Source organism: Pyxicephalus adspersus, chromosome 1 (assembly GCF_032062135.1).
Source record: "Pyxicephalus adspersus chromosome 1, UCB_Pads_2.0, whole genome shotgun sequence".
Classification (NCBI taxonomy): Eukaryota; Metazoa; Chordata; class Amphibia; order Anura; family Pyxicephalidae; genus Pyxicephalus; species Pyxicephalus adspersus.
The window spans coordinates 86186207-86205560 of NC_092858.1; the positions used below are offsets into that span (position 1 = coordinate 86186207).

At 40.3% G+C, this 19354-nt stretch overlaps 1 protein-coding gene and 1 non-coding gene across 2 annotated transcripts; one reads left to right on the top strand and one right to left on the bottom strand.

The window, feature by feature from the left end:
* The first annotated feature begins 30 nt into the window (after positions 1-30).
* Positions 31-6031, top strand: PEX12 (peroxisomal biogenesis factor 12). Its single transcript, XM_072416962.1, has 4 exons — positions 31-375; positions 493-688; positions 1618-2150; positions 3325-6031. Exons 2-4 carry the CDS (start codon positions 566-568, stop codon positions 3710-3712), a joined length of 1044 nt encoding a protein of 347 aa, XP_072273063.1. The 5' UTR covers positions 31-375; positions 493-565; the 3' UTR covers positions 3713-6031.
* A 1027-nt stretch (positions 6032-7058) lies between these two features.
* Positions 7059-7151, bottom strand: LOC140321896 (Z30 small nucleolar RNA). Its single transcript, XR_011919024.1, has one exon. It is a non-coding gene; the product is annotated as a Z30 small nucleolar RNA (small nucleolar RNA).
* Between the last annotated feature and the right edge of the window lie 12203 nt (positions 7152-19354).

A 19354-nucleotide genomic window follows, 5' to 3' on the forward strand; every position in this document is an offset into this window, starting at 1 on the left:
TGCGTTCCAACCAGCGGAAGTTCGTAGAGGGGAGCCTGTAATTGAGCTCAGAGGGCGTATATTGTTTTGGTTGTTGTATTTGGAAAGCAGAACCATACTGGGCCCAGGCATTGCCGTACTGAGTTATGACACATTACTTATAAGTGTGATGTATGTAAATATGCAGCAGCTGTTGTGTGGCTGTCAGTGTGGTATAGCAGCAGGCACACGTGTGTAAATGTGACCTTTCATCCTTCCTGAGGCAGAATGCTGCATACTATTCCTGTGTTACCACTTCCACAGATTACTTTACCCTGGGACAGGATCTACAGTGATCTGTGGCTGCAGGCAGCAGCTGACATGAAGATGGGAAGGGACAGAGCTACTTTATGATTAGTAAGTATCAGCTATCACATTACATGTGTGTGCAGATATAGTACAGAAATAGTAATGGCAGTCTGTATTGCTCTGCTTTATCTCTGTGTTTTACCACTTTTCATCCTTATATTTTAGGCGTGTTAATGTTTAAGAGGAATACTGTGTAGCTGGTTTACTTCCAAGTTTTGAAAGCTTCTGGATTTTGAATATGGCTGAACATGGAGCCCACATCACCACCTCGGCTACAGATGACAAGCCTACCATTTTTGAAGTGGTGGCACAGGAGAGTTTGATGTCAGCGGTTAGACCGGCTTTACATCACGTCATCAAGGTAAATGCTCTGCTGCCAGTGTGCCAAACCATGCATGTCATTACTGCACGTCGTGTACGTTATTAGTGAGAGGGTAAAACTGTGTATTGCTTTACAATAAACCCAGATATAACCCACCACCTCCCTATTAAATATTGTCTAATGCAGTTTTGCACCCACTTACCGTCAGTGTGTGATCCACGATAGCAGCGTTTATGGTAATCGCCAAAAAACAGTTTATCCTTTGGAAATCAGACATCCAAGCTGCAAGTGGTTCAGATGAGATTGCTTCTCTTTCCTATATATTAATCCTTATGTATATTTTCTTTGATGAAAATTAATAATAGATACTTCCACCTCCACCTCCTTATATTTTCCAGCACTGGGAGCTGCCCCACAGTTAGCTTGCAGCTGCATTTTGTAATACTGAGGTGACCATGTGCAGGCCTTGAGTGCCACAATTGGGCAAGGATTTACATTTAGTCAGATATTCTGAGTCATTGTAAGCCATACCTTACTAAATCCACTGCTGTTTGTTAGTGAAATACTAAACATGTGTGCTGATTTTGGCCTTCAAGAACTAAAGCTTTACAACCGTGTTCTAGAAAAATTAAATGTTACAGATCAACCATGAAAAAGAAAGTTTCTTTCAGCTAGAGACTAATGTCACCATATTTCAAGCAAAGGGGTTATGTACTGGTTTACATGACAGTCATGTGTTAGTAGACATGTAATACTTTAAAATGTGGCTGTTGTTAATACCACATAAACAATACAATAAATAATGAGTTAGTACCTTTTGTGTTTGGACTATTTTTTATGCATTTTACTTACTTAGAACCCTATCCTGCAATTCTTTATATTTAAAATGTTTGAGGCAAACAAGAACAATTGCACACATCTGGATTTCTTAAAATACAGCTAATGCTTTGTGTGCTTAAACTTTGCAGGTCCTTGCTGAATCAAATCCAGCACGTTACGGCCTCCTTTGGAGGTGGTTTGATGAACTTTACACCCTGCTGGATCTGCTGCTGCAGCAACACTATTTGTCTTGGGCAAGCGCTTCCTTCTCTGAGAACTTCTATGGACTGAAGCGAGTGGCTTTATGTGGCAGCAATGGAAAACGTATCTTACCACGAAGAGAGTACTGGAAGTCTCTACTGCTGCTTGTGCTGGTACCTTATCTACGAGTCAAACTAGAGAAACTAGTGAACAAACTGAGAGAAGAGGAAGATTATTCTATACAAAATTCAACATCATTCCAAAAAAGATGCTATAAAGCTATTCTGGCATCTTACCCTTATATACGACTGTCATGGGAAGGTTGGTTTCTGTTTTATCAACTTCGATACATTCTATGGAATACAAGGCATCACTCTCCTCTCCTCAAGTTGGCTGGAGTGCAGCTTGCTAGACTGACCATGGAAGATCTACAAGCCATGGATAGCCCACCAGAAAAAATTCCAACAAAATCTGCACTAAGGTGAGTTATGGCTGATCATATTTTTAGTTTTATTTTTATGGTCTTTATTTCTCTGGAGATTTCCCCCAAACTCCAATCTTGTATAGCATTGTCTCGGCGATATATACTTTTCCCATTCTGTTCAAAACAAAAAGACTTTTGAGTATAGATATATTTTAAAACCCGAAAGGCGTTCTAACCACTTCCAATTCTACTAAATAAATGTGCATTTGTAGCTGCCTGCTTTTCATACAAAAATAAAGAAGGATTTAGCAGGAGTTTGGCTTTAAATTACCTATTGGCTTTGTGTGAGCATGGAATAAACATTAGATTGTTGGCTTCATAGGATTAGTGAATGTGTACATAAATAATTATAATGACTGCTACAAGTGCTCACATTTAAAGTTGGGATGCGTTAGCCATGGAACAGATCCAAAATACCAAAAGTAAATTCACAGAAAGCTTTTGTTGTATATGGTGCCTTCTTTGGCAGGTAATAAAATGACTATAAGAAAGACCATTTTAAAGCACAGTCCTTCTGAAATGTAATTTAGAAATAATACTGCATGATTCAAATTTGTTTAGGGAGCCATCAGCTTGAATTTCAATCTGTTGAAGTCCTGATGTATGTAGAGCCCAGATCAATATTATAATCAGCAAACAAAAAACATTTTCCTGCCCAGTGCAGACACCAAGCTGTTTGGCTCAGTGCACTTTTAAGCTATGTACAGACATCACGTTTATGTAACTGGAAATGATCTTTCTTGATCTTTTCGAGCAAATTTAGAAGGAACAAGGAGGAGGATTAGCAGGAGGCACCCCGCTGCATTTTCTATTAAAGGATAGCAGCCATCCCTAGCCAGTCAGTTAGTGATTTGCCATGGTGGATTGCTTAATTATGTCCGAGACTGGATTTTTACAATTGTTCATCTAAGTAACAGTTATCTAGCGTGTGTACATAGCCTTAGACTTGGTGGAATGGGGAGCATATTGTCGATCGGATACACATGACGTGTCTCCTTTGGAATCGCCTGTATCCCCAGTGTAATGCACAGGATAAGGTTATATCCCCAATACAAGATATGTTATTCCAGAATACAGAAAAGCAAATGGATCGTAGGATGTTATAGAGCATGCAACTGGCTACGCTGTGCGTGCTCTTGTCTTAACTTTTCATTGTTTTTTTTTTTTTCAGTGTGGGCAGCATTCTGAAGAAAGTCCTTGGTGGTGTATCTGTGACTCTCTCCTCCAGCCTGTCTTTGGGTGTCTTTTTCCTGCAGTTCCTAGAGTGGTGGTATTCGGCAGAAAACCAAGACACGGTTAAATCTCTCAGCTCCCTGCCTGCCCCTTCTCCACCTATTCACTTTGACCTTGTAACTTACTCCCCTCTTCTGCCTAAGCTAAAGACTGTATGTCCACTCTGTCGTAAAGTGCGAGTTAATGACACAGCTCTTGGCACCTCTGGCTATGTCTTTTGCTACAGGTGTGCTTATTACTATGTAAAAAATCACCAGCGCTGTCCAGTGAGTGGCTATCCAACAGAGCTGCAGCACCTAATCAGACTCTATACTCCAGATGGATAGGAATGCTTACAGCTTGGACTTCAGATATTTACTTCTGCTCATAAAGATTAGGGAGACTGTAACACAATGTTGACACTACTGTAGTTTAAATTAATTAAACTAAATATGTTAAAATAGATGGATCTATCCAATAATAATTACCTGAATTAGAAAGTAGATTTTTTTAGGGTGAAGAAATAAGTTAAGAGTCAGAAATAATTGCATATGGGTAGATGATCTAACATGAAAAACTCTGGACGAGGATACTATCCATATAAAACAAACTAAAGACACCATGTATGGCCAGCTCTAAGATTACCTAAGGTAACAGCTAAAAGAATTAGCGTTTAAATGTTCTCTCAATGCTTGTAGTAAAAATGTTTTGTTAAATGTGCTGGTGGCATGCAGAACATACAATTATAACATGCAAATATAATACACATTCTAAAAAAGTAGAAAGAATAGGGTGTACACAGTAATTTAAAAGGAGACTGGAATAATATGCATATACTAATATATATTTCATTAATACACTAAAGACAACCAACCGCAATAATGCTGATTTAAGCTGGGAATTTTCACTTCAATTATTCAGTCATTTGAAAAGCAAGGATCTGTTTGATTTGAATATCCAATAAAGTGCAGATGCTTTTTACATGATTAAATAACTGAAGTGATTATTTTGTACTCCTTTAGTAGACCAGCCCAAATATTTTCATAATGTAATATGATAGGATCTGGTTTTCCTTACAATATGGCTGGCCTGAGTGCCACTTACTTGTTTGGAACTGCCTTTTCTTAAGCTAAATCCACACACTAGAAAATTTCCACAAAATGTATAGTTGTCTCAGATGAAAATCTAGCATGTGTACAGGGGTTTTCCAAGGTCATTTAGTGAACTGTGGTTGCAGATCACTAAAAGACTGACTGATGTTGACCTCTAATTTTTTTATGGGGGAGAATGCAGCAAGGTGCCCTCTTTATACCTAAACAGCTATGCGTGTTCAGCACTCTTTCTACGGTCACTGGAAATGATCATTAAAGATCATTCCCAATGACAGAAATTTAATGCATGTGCTGGCTTTTAGTAGGCATACTATCAAGCCTTTCCACTAGATATTTTTTAATAAAACCCCAAGTAAAGTTTTAAATGAAAAAGTTCCAAGGCCTCTGTCATGTTATTTCTGTTATACTTGTTGACAGACACCCAGGGGACACATTGAAAGGTACTGCTTCCTACTCCTTATGGTGATACAAAAACATTAGCACTTTTAAAAGGGAGTTAGTGCGATTTTTATTGTATTTTTTATTTCTGTAAAAAACTAACCCTGCAGTGGGACACAAGTGGCTCTGCATTCTATGAAAGTATTGCAAGGGACATCAAAGTGCACAGAATAATGCTGACTGCTGGGAGGCAAAAGGTAAATATGGCTGCTTATTCCAAAGTAGTGACATCAAAAGCTGGAAAAAAGGCTAAACAAATATTATCCAAATACAAAAACCGTGTGCAGTTTTACTTTATTAGTAAATCCTCAGTACTGTCCCCAGGATTTCTTTTTAAGCTAGGTGACCCAATTACTTAGTAACCATCTAAAAACAGCCAAGTGGTCACTGAAAAGTTCCAGGTGGTGTGCCCGACTCTGGGGCGAACACTGCATCCTTCATGGTTCATTTCTTCCAGATCGCTGCAGTAATTCAGCACCAACGTGTGGCAGTTCACTCAAAGACCAGTCATGATGGCTTGCTCTCAAAAGCAGAAATTACCCTTGTAATTTTTATGTTTTCAGCCTTTGCGGCGTGGCTGTTCAGGCTACCACCCCCAGACTTCCTGGTAGCTTTCCCAGGGTATGGGCAGCTGCTACTTTACAAAGTAATATCGAGGTTTAAAAAGGCATTTAGTGCACACCAACTCATAATTGTAGCTATTGAGGAAAATAGGGATGTTGGATGTGGTAAATTCAAATATTTGGTTGCAGAGAGACAATCAGACAAAGGCACCAACATTTAAAAAGAAATGTAATTTTCAGCTCCTGAATTCTAATGCAACACCCTCAACATATAATGTGAAAGGTGAAAAATACTAGTTGGTAAAATCTGTGAGCATCAATTAACTTGATAATGTGACCCTAAATGATCAAAAGTGCAAATGTAACAGTAAGATGTAGCAGAATATTTCTAGTATGGTGGAAGTGAAAGGTAGGCCTTACATTATTAGTTCTGCAAGGCTCCTCATTGCATATTTCCCCTAAATATGCCTCAAATCTACTGTATGTTAGAAAAATATTACAATTACCAGCACTGTAACATATTTGCACTAATAAAGTTTTAATATTTGTAAAATTGTGCAGTGTTTTTTCCTACAGTTGCACCATTTACACGTAAAGTCTACATAAAGGAAACCTGTTATGAGAGGAAAAGGCCTGATGTATTGACCACTTAAATCAATGAAAATGCATTAGACCCTTAAAGATAAAAAAAAGTTACTTCAAAGTACAGTTTGCATTTTTCATTTTCCAAGATCCCCATGTTTCCTGGATGTGCCCCTTTGTTCACATTTAGTAGTGACCAATTCTGTTTACCTGCCCTGTTCAAGGCTATGGGGTTTACTATGCAGAGACTGTTGAATGTTAAGTGTAGGAGCTGCCAGAAAACAGTAGAATCTCAGTAATCATGGTTTGTGGAGGGAGGGAAACTTATCCAGTGTACAAATGTTGCAAGTTACATTTAAATCAAATTTTCAGTATGTGGACAGATAGCATTCTTATCATCACATTGTGGAGAATACAAGATTTCAGAAACAGGTCTTGGTTCCAAGGTGGAGAAAATGAAAGACCACATGGTAGTGGTCCGATATCTAGTATGGTTAGCTTTCACACTGTATGTTTTTTATTGTTTAACTTGAAAATGAAAATTAGCAGATGCCACAAACAAGTGTTTTTTTTTTTTTCTTTTAATTCCCTCTAATTCAGTGACCCTGGCTTCAGAAGTACAGATTACTTTGGACAATTGGTCCACTTGACAAGATCATAGCTCTGATGTGCTACTTTCAGCTCTTCCATTAGCAGTCTACTGTCCTCCAATTAAGAATGCACAAAGTTCTCCACTGTAAGTTAGGGGTTACACATAAAGCACCTTAAAATGTGTTAAATACCTATTTGCATTTTATTTGAAATTTGTTTTCTATTAGGATAGGTTTGAACCATTTTTTTTCCCCGGTGGAGACAGTGAATGTTGAGAGGCATGTTTATACCCTTTGCTAAATGCCAGAACACTAGGAAGCCATATAGACATTAGTACTAGTACTACTATTGCTCTGCATCCTTGAAAAATCCATGAAACAAATCCATTACTGAACATAGTAAAAAAATAGCTCAGAGAGAAGATTAAGTTATCATTTCCTGGTCAATGTGGACTTACACCCAGCAATACCAAGTCAGAATACATCTTACTCATCACTGCTGATACCTATATAACTCCTTTAAAATACTGAAGAAATATTGGAGAGCTGTTTCACCTGCAAAAGGTTTGTATTTGTCCATCCATCGCCAAGATTTCCATTGCTCTGCCACTCCAGACATCCCTGCTTGGTATGGAAAGGGACCTGATCTTTCCTGCTGCAGATTTACACACCGTGTAAAAGGACAAAGAAAAAGAACAAGGTGAGCTCATCTGTCACTCTGCTCTGCAACATACTCATTTGCTCAACACAAAATAAATCTATTTGCATAAAATCCAGCAAGGGCATATAGATTTTAGCAGTGTAAACACAGGATCAGGGCTGCCAAGTTTTTTCACTTCACAAAAGTTTTTAAAGGAGCATAAAAGCAAATCAAATGCACCTGCAAGAAAATTTAGGTGATCTCAAAGGCTCCCCTTTAAGGTCCAAATATGAACAAATCAATTACCTCCCAAAAAATACATTGCTAACCTATATTATGATCTTCACAGCCAGCCTTCTACGTGGCATTGTGACCACAGTCAAGTGTGCAGCAAGGTCACAGATTGTGACTTGTATGTTTGCATGGATCATTTCCCACACTTGCTGATGATTTATGACATAAATGTCTCCAGTGCTGGTCTCCCCTTTAAAACCTCTTCACCTTTCTGTTCACATTGCTCTAATCAGTGGCGTCATACCTGAAAACACAATGGGCCCAATTTAATAGAGCTCTGAGACTGGAAAAGATGCACTTTCGTCAGTGAAGCAGGGTGATCCAGCAAACCAGGAATCATCTGACCCAGGATTTAAAACTTCAGGTAACAAATAGCAATTGACACAATCCAGTCCAGGTTTGCTCAATCACCCAGTTTCACTGATGAAAGTGTATCCTCTGCAGCCCTTTAATAAATCAGGTCCTATGTATCCATTTGTTGATGTAGGACAGCCAGCACCCTTCTTTTGTAAAGAGCTCAAGGGCAACACATTGCTTTAGCTAGGAATTCATTATTCACCTGCAATCATTAAAACATTTCTGAAACTCCTGTAGGAAGAACAACCTATGTTAGGGAATAAAGTTACAGCCACTTGAATTCATTTCCAGTACAAGTTTTGTACCAAAGTTAAGCTGCGTACACACTGCCAATAATTATTGCTGGAAATGAACTGTCCGAAATCATTCACGAAAATGGTGACCAAAGAACAAGAATTGTTGTTGGAAATGAACCGTCACAGCGGATCTGACTGGCCAACAATCGTTCCGTATCTATAGTGAGTACAGTCATTCAGTGATCAGGCACAATCATGTCACTTCCTGTATCATTCAAACAATTGTATCTAGCATGTGTACATTATTGGTGGAATATATTTGAAAGATCATATCATGACAGCACATACAGAATTGTGCACAAGACAATCATTCAAATATAATCATTGATCAGTTGTAATCATTCATTTTCTAACAATAATTATTGAAAGTGTGTACCTAAGCTTAAATTTACACAGATTAACTAGACACCAAATGTACCAAACTGGAAACTACCATACCCCAAATGGTCTAAAAGGTGAGGCATTTACAGATCATCAAATTTAGAGTTAATAAAGAATGTTTGCCCTAGCTCTGTGACTCTGGTACAATTGTCATTTATTAGGTTTGTGCAGCAGACATGCATATTTACAATCATATGGTCCACTAAAATATTATATTACATACACATTATACCAAACATGATATAGTAAAAGGAAAATCATCTTTAAAGTATAACCATAGCACAACAAACATCCTGACCCCAGATAACAGATCAATGCACAGATCAGCCAGGATAGGAGGCACAGCACCCATTATGTAGAAATCCTGGCATGCAGCCATTAAGAAGTTTTAGAAAAACAAGATTTGCTTTAAGAAAGAAAACCTGAAGTATGTTATATTAAAAAGCAAAAACTACTCATAGACCTGACACTCCTAAACCACCCTAATTAAACACACAAACTACCCAATAGTCTGCCTGACAATGAGAAATCGTAAAAAATCCCCCACAGCACAAATACCTCCATCTCCCTGACCATCCACAAGGCGTATAGGAAGCTACCAGCACGTGTGCCAAGGGGACACATTATATACAGAGCAGAGGCGGGAACATCCAGTACCCGACCACTACAGGGAGCCGGAAGTGATGTCACAATGAAAGGGAAGTGGGCGGGCATGTATGGGGAATGACACAATGATAACATTATAGGATGACACAAGCATTGGGGACATTGGGGTGTGAGGATATCGCTGCTAGCATTGTGCTGTGAGAGGAGCAGGGAATATGTGGGAAAGATGTGGGTGTGCTGTCCGTGCTACAAGGTAGCTAGTGGTGGTATTTATATCCTCTAAAATACAATACAAATCCACTGGGTACCTAAATCATTAAACCTAGTGTAAAGAAATAGAAGTTATCACCTATTAAAGAGGAATTATTAGAAAAAAACCCTTTACCCTCTGCACTCCTAGATTGTAAGGTCTTCGGGGCAGGGTCTTTTCCTCCTCATGTGTCGCTGTTTGTATTCATCTGTCATTTGCAACCCCTAGTTAATGTACAGCGCTGCATAATATGTTGGCACTATATAAATCCTGCTTAATAAAAATAATGATAGTTTATCCCACGTGGGATGGACACTGTGTATTGCCATCTTCCATCTTCTTTTGCTGATGTCGATCACGCACCTGTACAGGTACCAGGTTGGGTGACGTGCCTTCTGGAAAATGTAAAATAAATTGTCAATCTCATGACTTTTTTGTTAATATTATGGGAAAGCCCTTCTGTGCATGCCCAAGCCTCCTTGGATACGGTGATGTATGTCCCCTAGAGGCTCACGTTCAAGAGTTTCCCATTCAGTGAGGAGTAGTCTTCCCATAAAATTAAAAAAAAGTCTTTAAAAGGGTAACCACCTTGTTATAAAAGGTACAAAAATGTGCTGATATGTCCACTTTAAACATTGAGGAGCCTAAAGTCTCTTTAAAATCTGCCACACTCAGGTGTGTTGGGTGCCTGGTTATAATTATTATTAATAATAATAATAAACAGGATTTATATAGCACCAACATATTATGCAACACTGTACATTAAATAGGGGTTGCAAATGACAGACGAATACAGATAGTGACTCAGGAGGAGGAGAGGACCCTGCCCCGAGGAGCTTACAATCTAGTAGGTGGGGGAAGTAACACACAATAGGAGGGGAGGTATGTAGTGGTGGGAAGTAGTGACGGTTTCAAAAGACAGAAGAAGACGGGTAGGCAAGTTTAAAAAGATGGGGTTTGAGTGCTCTTTTAAATGAGCAGAAAGTAGGAGCAAGCTGTGGTTCTCTGTTGCATACTTCCACTTGCCAGTCCCTACGTTAGTTCAGGACCCCTAAGTCAGCTTAGTTCTTCAAAATAAAAGGTGGTGTCACAGCCAGTAGTTTATTTTTTACAAGCATACTGGGAGAAAATGAGGAAGGGAGGGTATTCCATGTGAGACAGCTGGGAACTGTGGATAGTGTATATGATAGGTGTATTGCAAAACGAATATTGTAACAATAAATATTATTCACTTCAAGTGTAGATATTTTACAAACGCCCTAAATGGCACATGGGTCAACATTTAATAGGTGCTTGCTCGAATAACCTTATGTTTCAATTGAATGCTGAACTCAGATGAACAGTCAATCATTATATGCAGATGAATATGATAATGTTAAAGCTTTTTCACCCACACCTCTTAACTATGGAATTTAGGAATTTATAGAGAAAGAGAGACACACGGAGATATAATCCACACTCTTTGTTAAAAATGGGCTTCCCAATGCAAAGCAGCTGGCTCTTCTGCTATGCAAAAAATAGCAATGAAAATACAAAGATATTACTGATAAGAAATATAAAAGACCAATAAAGAAATAAAAGGAGTCCAATAGACTGAATAAATTATACGAAGACCTACCAAAAAATAAAATACATATAATTCATTAAAGAAACTTGCTTTTATAATACATGGGGTCTATTTATAAAGATGTGAATCTGACATTCACTAAACATCAGGTGGAGAATCTAACAGGTCAATGCATTTTATGCACACGTTTTTATTGACAGTGGGTGATTGTCCACCAGTTATTGTTTGGTTAATGTGAGATTCCCTGCTTTATAATTAGACCTTATAGAGGAGAAAGATAAAAAAAGAGATATAGTCAAATAGAGATGGATGGATGGATAGCACTATCTATAGAATGTTATATTTGCCCCAGGTAATTAAATAATTCCTGTGCAGGGCAGTACACATCATGATGCTAATGATGCTGCTTGGTTGTAAACTGGGCCTAATACTGGGTCTGCTACACCTCTGCCTAAAATGGAACTAAAGTTCTACATTACATTGTGACAATTCAAAACTTTATTGCAGAAAGGGCTGAGCTTTTTTTTTTAATTTGTCCAAATAGCAACAGCCTTCCTCTTCTCCCTCCACTGGGTAGCCATTTGTTTATCCATGGCTTCCACCAGAGCGGTACCAGAGGAGACATATGTCCCCAGGTTACTCTATATCATTTAAAATCAGGGCAGGGGTTGTGACATAGAGATATTAGTTTGGGCCACTATGGTTTATCAAACCTGGAGAGTTAGGGTAGGGAGGGAGCAGGGAGGGATAAGGATAGAAAGAGGATACGTATTGAATGGAGCACTGGGTAAAGGACAACAGTCCCCAACCTTTCAGGCCTCACGGACCACTAAATTCATCATTTTAAATCCTGTGGACCATTATTATGATTTTTTTTTTAAAAAGATAAATACATTTGTAAAATAATGATCTTCCTAATGGAAGATGGTGCCTGACGAGGACTGTGGAGGTTCTGATTCATTGGTCAGCTCACGGTTAAGTGAAGTATTACTATTGTTACTATTATCATTAGTTGCATTATCTTTGGTATTACTAAAGAAATGCAAAATGTTTGTTTGCTTTTTCTCCCTCATTATGGGTTTATTTCATTTGAATCGGGGGGGAAACTGGATCGTGTTTGTGTGCAGAGTGGTCTTTACGTGGGCTGTCACTGATCTGAAAGTCTTTGCTTGCAGAAAGTATAACGATACAGCTGCTTATTGCAGAGTAACAGTCAGCATGTCATTTTATTTTACAACGTTGACGTCAGTGTAATCATTATATTTCAACAACTGGAGAAATCTTCCTGAAAAATTGCAGACTTTACAAGTTATCTGTATGTCCCGAGTAGCTCTGATGGATTGATTTCCTCTATTGGATTAAGTGATATCTATAACATGCATGGAGAATACTGCATAACAGCTGCTAACAATGTGAAATATATAGTGCATTGTTATATAAATAGTGAGGTCTCCCTAAGCAGAAGGGAAGAAGCTAATCATACAAAGAAATCATCTATTAGCACAGTAACTGTTAAAGAAGCATTTTTTGAAAAATTCAGTTTCACTTTTGATTCTGTCTAAATCAAGTTGGAACTGGTTAAAAATTGGTTGTGACTAGTTCCCATCCAGTAGACGGACCATCCCTCTAGACCAGAGGTCCGTAAACTTTTTCGGCCGCTAGGCCATTTATGGGGTGGGCAGGAGCACACTGAGTCCCGCCCCAATGGACCCAGCCCTACTAGGAACGCCCCCTCAAGGGAAATTCCTCTCCCTAATCAGGGGCGTTCCCTAATTACCGCTGTGGTGAAAGTGTTAACGCCGGCCGCAGTAAATAGGGAAGGGAGCCACAGCAAGAGGATGCTCATGAGCCGCATGGGGCTCCGGTAGTTTGTTCTGGCCTAATCCCGGTAGTTTGTTCTGGCCTAATCCCGGCCGGCAACCCGTGGCCCTGGAGCCGGATCAGCCAGGGGGGCGTTAGGCCGGAACAAACTACCAGCCAGCCGTATATGGCTTAAAAGGCCGGAGTTTGTCCACCTCTGCTCTAGAGGATGGGAAATAGACTGCTCAGTGTGAGCACAGGCTATTTCCCATCCAGTACAAGAACCTCATTATTCCTTACTGGTCAGGTCCTGTATAGGGATAGGAAATAGCCCACTCATAAATGAGCAGGCTATTTCCCATCCAGTACAAGGACCTTTTCATGCCCCCTAGAGGTCAGGTCTGGTATAAAGATGGAAAATAGCCCACTCATATATGAGCAGAAAAATTCCCATTCAGTACAAGGACCTCATTATTCCTTAGTGGTTAGGTCCAGTATTTGTATAGGAGATAGCCCAGTCATAAAGCTTGATATAGATCAAGGGTCAATAACATTCAGTACAAGGACCTTATGATGCTTACTAGTGTTAGGTCCAGTTTAGGAATAGGAAATAGCCCACGCACATATATCATGGGTAATTCCCATCCAGAACTTGTGGTTGTACTGGATGTGAATCACCCTGGTCATATATGGGAGTTTCCTATCCCTATACCGGACCATAACACTAGGGGGCATGAAAAGGTCCTTGTACTAAATGGGAATTACCCTGGATTTATATAGGTGGGCTATAACCTATATCCAAATACTGGGCCTGATCACTAAGGAATAATGTGATCCTTGAACTGGATGGGAATTCGCCTTCTCATATATGAGTGGGCTATTTCCTATCCTTATACAGGACCTGACCACTAGTGGGCGATTTCCTATCCGAATATTGGAACTGACCACTAAGGAATAATGGGGTCCTTGTACATGATGTGAATTAGCCTGATTATATATGAGTGGGATATTTCCTATCCTTATACTGAACCTGACCCCTAGTGAGTATTATAAGTTCCTTGTACTGGATGGGAATTACCCTGGATATATATGAGTGGGCTATTATACCAAACCTTAACACTAGGAGGCATAAAAATGTCCTTGTGCCGAATGGGAAATAGCCTGCTTCTATATAATAAGTTATTTTCTATCCAAATACTAGACATGACCTCTAAGAACTAATGAGGTCCTTGGGTGAGCAGGCTAATTCCCACCCAGTACAAGGACCTCATTATTCCTTAGTGGTCAGGTCCAGTATTTTGGATAAAAAATAGGTTATTATATATAAGCAGGCTATTTCCCATTCCGCACAAGGACCTTTTCATGCCTCCTAGTGTGAAGGTCCAGTATAGGAATAGGAAATAGCCCACTCATATATCCAGGGTAATTCCCATCCCCAGTACAAGGACCTCATTATTCCTTAGTAGTCAGGTCCAGTATTTGGATAAAAAAATCGCTCCCAAGATTGAATAGAGAATCATATATAAATCTATGTTGTCACCCCTTATTTGATGCCTGGTGACCCCACCAAAAAAAGTGTCTGCTAAGATGCCAACCCCCCCTCCCCCCTACTTGCCTCTGACAGACAGTGGTGGCGCTGGAGAGAGAGAAGTATCATCACATGACAAGGTCAACACATTGTGACTAATAAGGCCACCTAGAACCACTCCCACTGCTCTGATTGGTCAGCAAGTACAGTGCTATTTTTTCCTCGCTGACTGATGATGTTAGTCTCCCATAAACTTTGCAGCCTCATCATGGCGATGTCACCTAACAATAGTGGTGCACTCCATCACCGGTTATTTTTTGTAAACCCCCATATCACCCTGCTATAACAAGTGCATCTGATCACTTGTCTCACTCTTCCAGCTTTCTCCTTCTTCTTGAACCCCAAATCATCCTGGAAACTTAGCTATGCACCATAACCTACTCCACATTACGTGCCTCTCCCCTTTCCAATACACCCTTCTCAATCTGCAATAATAGTAGTATACCCCAGTACCTTTCCCCAACTTCCTGACCCCTCCCCACCTCACAATAGGAGTGTCCCCATAACCTGTCTCTCCCCCTCTTGTACCCCCATATTACCTCACAACAATAGGAGTGCACCCCCTCACCTGTCTCGCTTCTATTGTCCCCCCATATCACCTAACAATAATAGGAGTGCACCCCATCACCTGTCTCACTCCCTCCCATACCCCAATATCACCTCACAACAATAGGAGTGCACCTCATAACCTCTCTCCCCCTCCTCTACCCCCATATCACCTCACAACAAGAGGTGTGTACCCCATTACCTGTCTCCCTCCTGTACCCCCATATCACTTCACAATAGTAGTGCAGGCCATCACCTGTCTCGCCCCCTCCCGTACCCCCATATTACTTGTACATACATTGTATGATTTCCTTTTATGGTGAGGATCAGGAAATGTTGAAGGCCCCAGCAGTAGTCTGCCATCATATTTCTCCCCAGCCCATTTTAGGGGGGCGGGCCGCCCACCTGCTGTGATTATTCCACCCGGCACATTTCAGTAGCTCTGAACTGACACCGGAGAGGCTGCTCTGCCCTCTCGGTTCTCCGCTGATAAGAGCTGATCGCTGATTAGAGCCAGGCGGAGTGAGGAGAGCGGGACACAGGCTGTCCCTCCCCCTCTCATATCTCTGCGGAGTCTTTTGAAAAAAAAAAGTAACATCTTGCAAACAATGTCTCTGCCCAGTGGGCGTGTGTAATGACGTCATCAGAGCAGTGTGTGTATAAATGCAGCATGTCACATTCCTCAGCCTTATAGCTCTCTGTGTATAAACCTTCAAATCCTCTAAACTGTAATTTTCAGGGTGCACAGGGAACACTTTTGCCCCTTTAATTCTGTTTACCTGCACCTCTCTGTTTTAGAGAATTAGGGGTTCAAGGTAGGGAAGCAGACAGTTTGATGGGCAGAGGTTTTTATGTTCTAATGATGCCATGCTAATGAAATTTTAGGGGTTTATACATCTGTTCCTCGCTTGCACCTACATTTTCAGTTTCCTGCACCTCCCCATTCCAGATAAATTGCGCTTCAAGGAACAGAAGCAGAATGGGCAGGTGAAAGGTGAGTAAAATATTTAGGGGGCCCATCCCAATGCTTCTTACTTTGTAAGTGGCCCCAGGGGTCCTTAATTTGCAATTTCCATTCTGGGCTCCTAGGTGCACTTTCTTACAAAACAGCAACCCAAATCTTCCAATTTCCACAAGTTTTTAAACTCATGAGCCCCAAATTTTGAAATTCTTGAAATTTTAAAAAAGAAATGTTGGTTATTAGTAGCTATGAGTGTCCCTTGTGTACCCTAAAAATTTTAGGTAATTGCAACCAACAATTTAGGAGATCCAAAGGATTGAACGCAATGAGTGGTTAGGCTGCAGAACATGACAAGCAGACTTTACATACACAGCAATCATACTGCGGGTGGATAAATTTCACAGGACCTCCCCTGTCTGTTGTCTGTCCTGCCCCCATCTGCGATCACATGCATGACGCTTTTTGTGTTACCTAGGTATAGCGCTAGGAGGTGACATCTAAAGTTAGGCTGAATTCACATTGGCAGTAAGGTTGCATTTGCTGCGTTTACCCCTCACTTTCCTCTCGCCAGGAACCACTGCTGCTTGAAAAAATGCTAGGCCTGAAAAGCCCACCACTTACCGCCTGTTACCAATCCCAGGTACCTAGCAGTTATTACAGGTTACCAATCCCAGGTGCCCAGCAGTTATCACAGGTTACCAATCCTAGGTGCCCAGCACTTACCATCTGTTACCAATCCCAGGTACCTAGCAGTTATTACAGGTTACCAATCCCAGGTGCCCAGCAGTTATCACAGGTTACCAATCCCAGGTGCCCAGCAGTTATCACAGGTTACCAATCCCAGGTGCCCAGCAGTTATCACAGGTTACCAATCCCAGGTGTCCAGCAGTTGCCAAGAAGTAGTTACTCAGGAGGGGCATTTTTTACTGCCAATGTGAACTAAGCCTAATTTGTTAAGCCACGTTGATCACAATATTACGCTACTACAAGGTATTACACTAATAAAACATGGAACTCTAGGGAGTTGGATTTAAATACACAGCACTGGACTTTTGGGGTATAATACAAAAAAAAATGGAAAATTGTACATTCTAACAAGCCAGGCATTAGAAAGTTGGAACAAAGTATAAGGGGCAGGTAGAACCCTGACACAATAGCAGGGGTTACTGGATACCTATGGCTTAAATAACCAGGAGTTTCAAATTTGCAGTGTCCAGCCACGCCCACTTTTTTACCACCCGGCTACAGTTTCCCCCACCCGGCTGAAATAAATTTCTGGGGAGAACATTGGCCATCATGTGTCTATCCCATCTGCCTTGATACCTTTCTTCCATCACCCTTATGTCTTGATGGAACCTTTTGCAAATGGCTATGGAGATAGTGTACCTTTATGCTCTTAGTAGCACCCAAATTTTTAAAGTTTAAGAGCAAGTTTTGTACCAGTTCTTCATAATTTTGTGCTTTATGGTTACCCAAAGAGTTGTTGACAACCATGACATAGCTGTGCCAGGCAGAAGCTTCAGTATCAGTCATGTACAGTAACTTGTGAAATTTAAATCATTTATCAGTTTCGAAATCTGGGGTCCATCATTACCTGCTTTCTGCAGGTAAGAATCTACAAATGTATTTAAAGCAATAAATGCCCTTGTTCAGAACTTGTTAATAACAAATTATGTGTAGTGGAGGGAGAATGATTTTTTCGTTGTCAACTATTGGCTCGTTATTGATGTTCGCTGTCCATTTTTTTCCAGTGATCCTGCTTTGCTCCACTGTCCCACAAGCAGGTGAAACATGGGTACTTTGTGTATCCACTTTGCTGTCCAAGTAGGAAGTTCACGATTTCAATTCAATACATATGGACCATTGGTGCTCATGATAGCAAAGCTTTTGTAAGACCATTTTGATATTTTCATATTCGTCTTTAAGTTTTGTTGAGTGACCAATTGGAATTGATGCATAGCAGTTACCAATATGCAGTAAAACAGATTTCAAACTTCGAGTGGAAATGTCTATGAAAAGCCGCCAGTCTTTTGCTCGGTATTCTGGTACTCACATATGGGCTAGTAGTCCAGGAATGTTACAACACTACACAAAGTCTCCATCTTCACTGAAATATGGTAGGAGTGTCACCTCTCTTGTCCTATAAACCGTTATTTTAACTTCCAGTCTCAGACAGTTCTTTTCTTTTAGCCTGGATGCTAAAAGTTCAGATGCTTAATTTGACAGACTTAGGTCACCTATTAAATCATTGAGCTCTTCTTTGGAGAACTGCTGGTTTCATAAAAGTCTTCCTTCATATTCACTTCCACTACTAACTCCTGGATTACACTCCAAACCCTGTATATCCTCCATGTCGGATACAGGAATATCAGGGAGTGTACTGAACACTGGTATGGCAACATCAGCACCATGCGGCACAGGTCGTCTTACTGATTCCAAATTAGGGTACTCCCGCTTGATTTTCTTGTAACGATTAAACTCTTTTACATTCACAGCACAAAAATAACAATTATTTTGATGATTTTTGGACTCTCGCCATACCATAGGTACACCAAATTTCAAACTTTTCCATTTTTTCCACTTTTCTATTTGTTCACCGACTTAGACATTCTAAGTTTTGCATACCATATGGGGAGCCCAATACTCATCTTTGCCCCCCAGGTTAAATACCAAAATATGCAAGATATGCTTGTTTCACAAATTCTGTAATGTTCCCTCTCTGTTTTTGTTGAGAATATTCACCTCAAATGTAGCAAAATACATTAGGGTTATTTAAACAACTTCTTCTTGAAGAACTTATATTTCTGTAAAAAAAAGAAAATGAATAAAAAGCAGGCAAATGAAAATGTTATGAAAATAATGCTACATTTAATATATAAAATGCAAAACATTAAATAAAGATTGATATTAATATGCTGTGTTAACATTTGTTGTTGGTAAAATCGTCTATTCCGATTCCTGTATCACAGGGGTAGGCAAACTTTTATGGCCAATAGGCCATTTCGGGCGGGGGGGAGTACACCAGGCCGGACTCTATGTCCCACCCTAATGGCTCCGCCCACCACCAGGGAACACCCCCTGAAGTGAAATCCCTCTCATCCGTTTGCATTGCGGAGCAGAGGGATTTCCCTTCAGGGAGCCTTCCCTATTTACCAGCCCCGGCGGAAAATCAACGCCGGCTGCAGTAAATTGGGGAGCAACAGCAAGGAGGCGGCCCCGGCTTTGGTAGTTCCTAACGCCCCCTGGCAGATCCGGCCGGCAACCCGTGGCTCCGGACTGTGTGTAAACTCTGAGTTTGTAAATGTTTAGCACTATGCACTGTGATGAGTGAACCTTTTCTTATGTACTTGAACACTGTTTTAAGTCCAACTAAAACTGTGCTTAGAAAATGTTTATTATGTTTTTCTTTTTCAGTTGT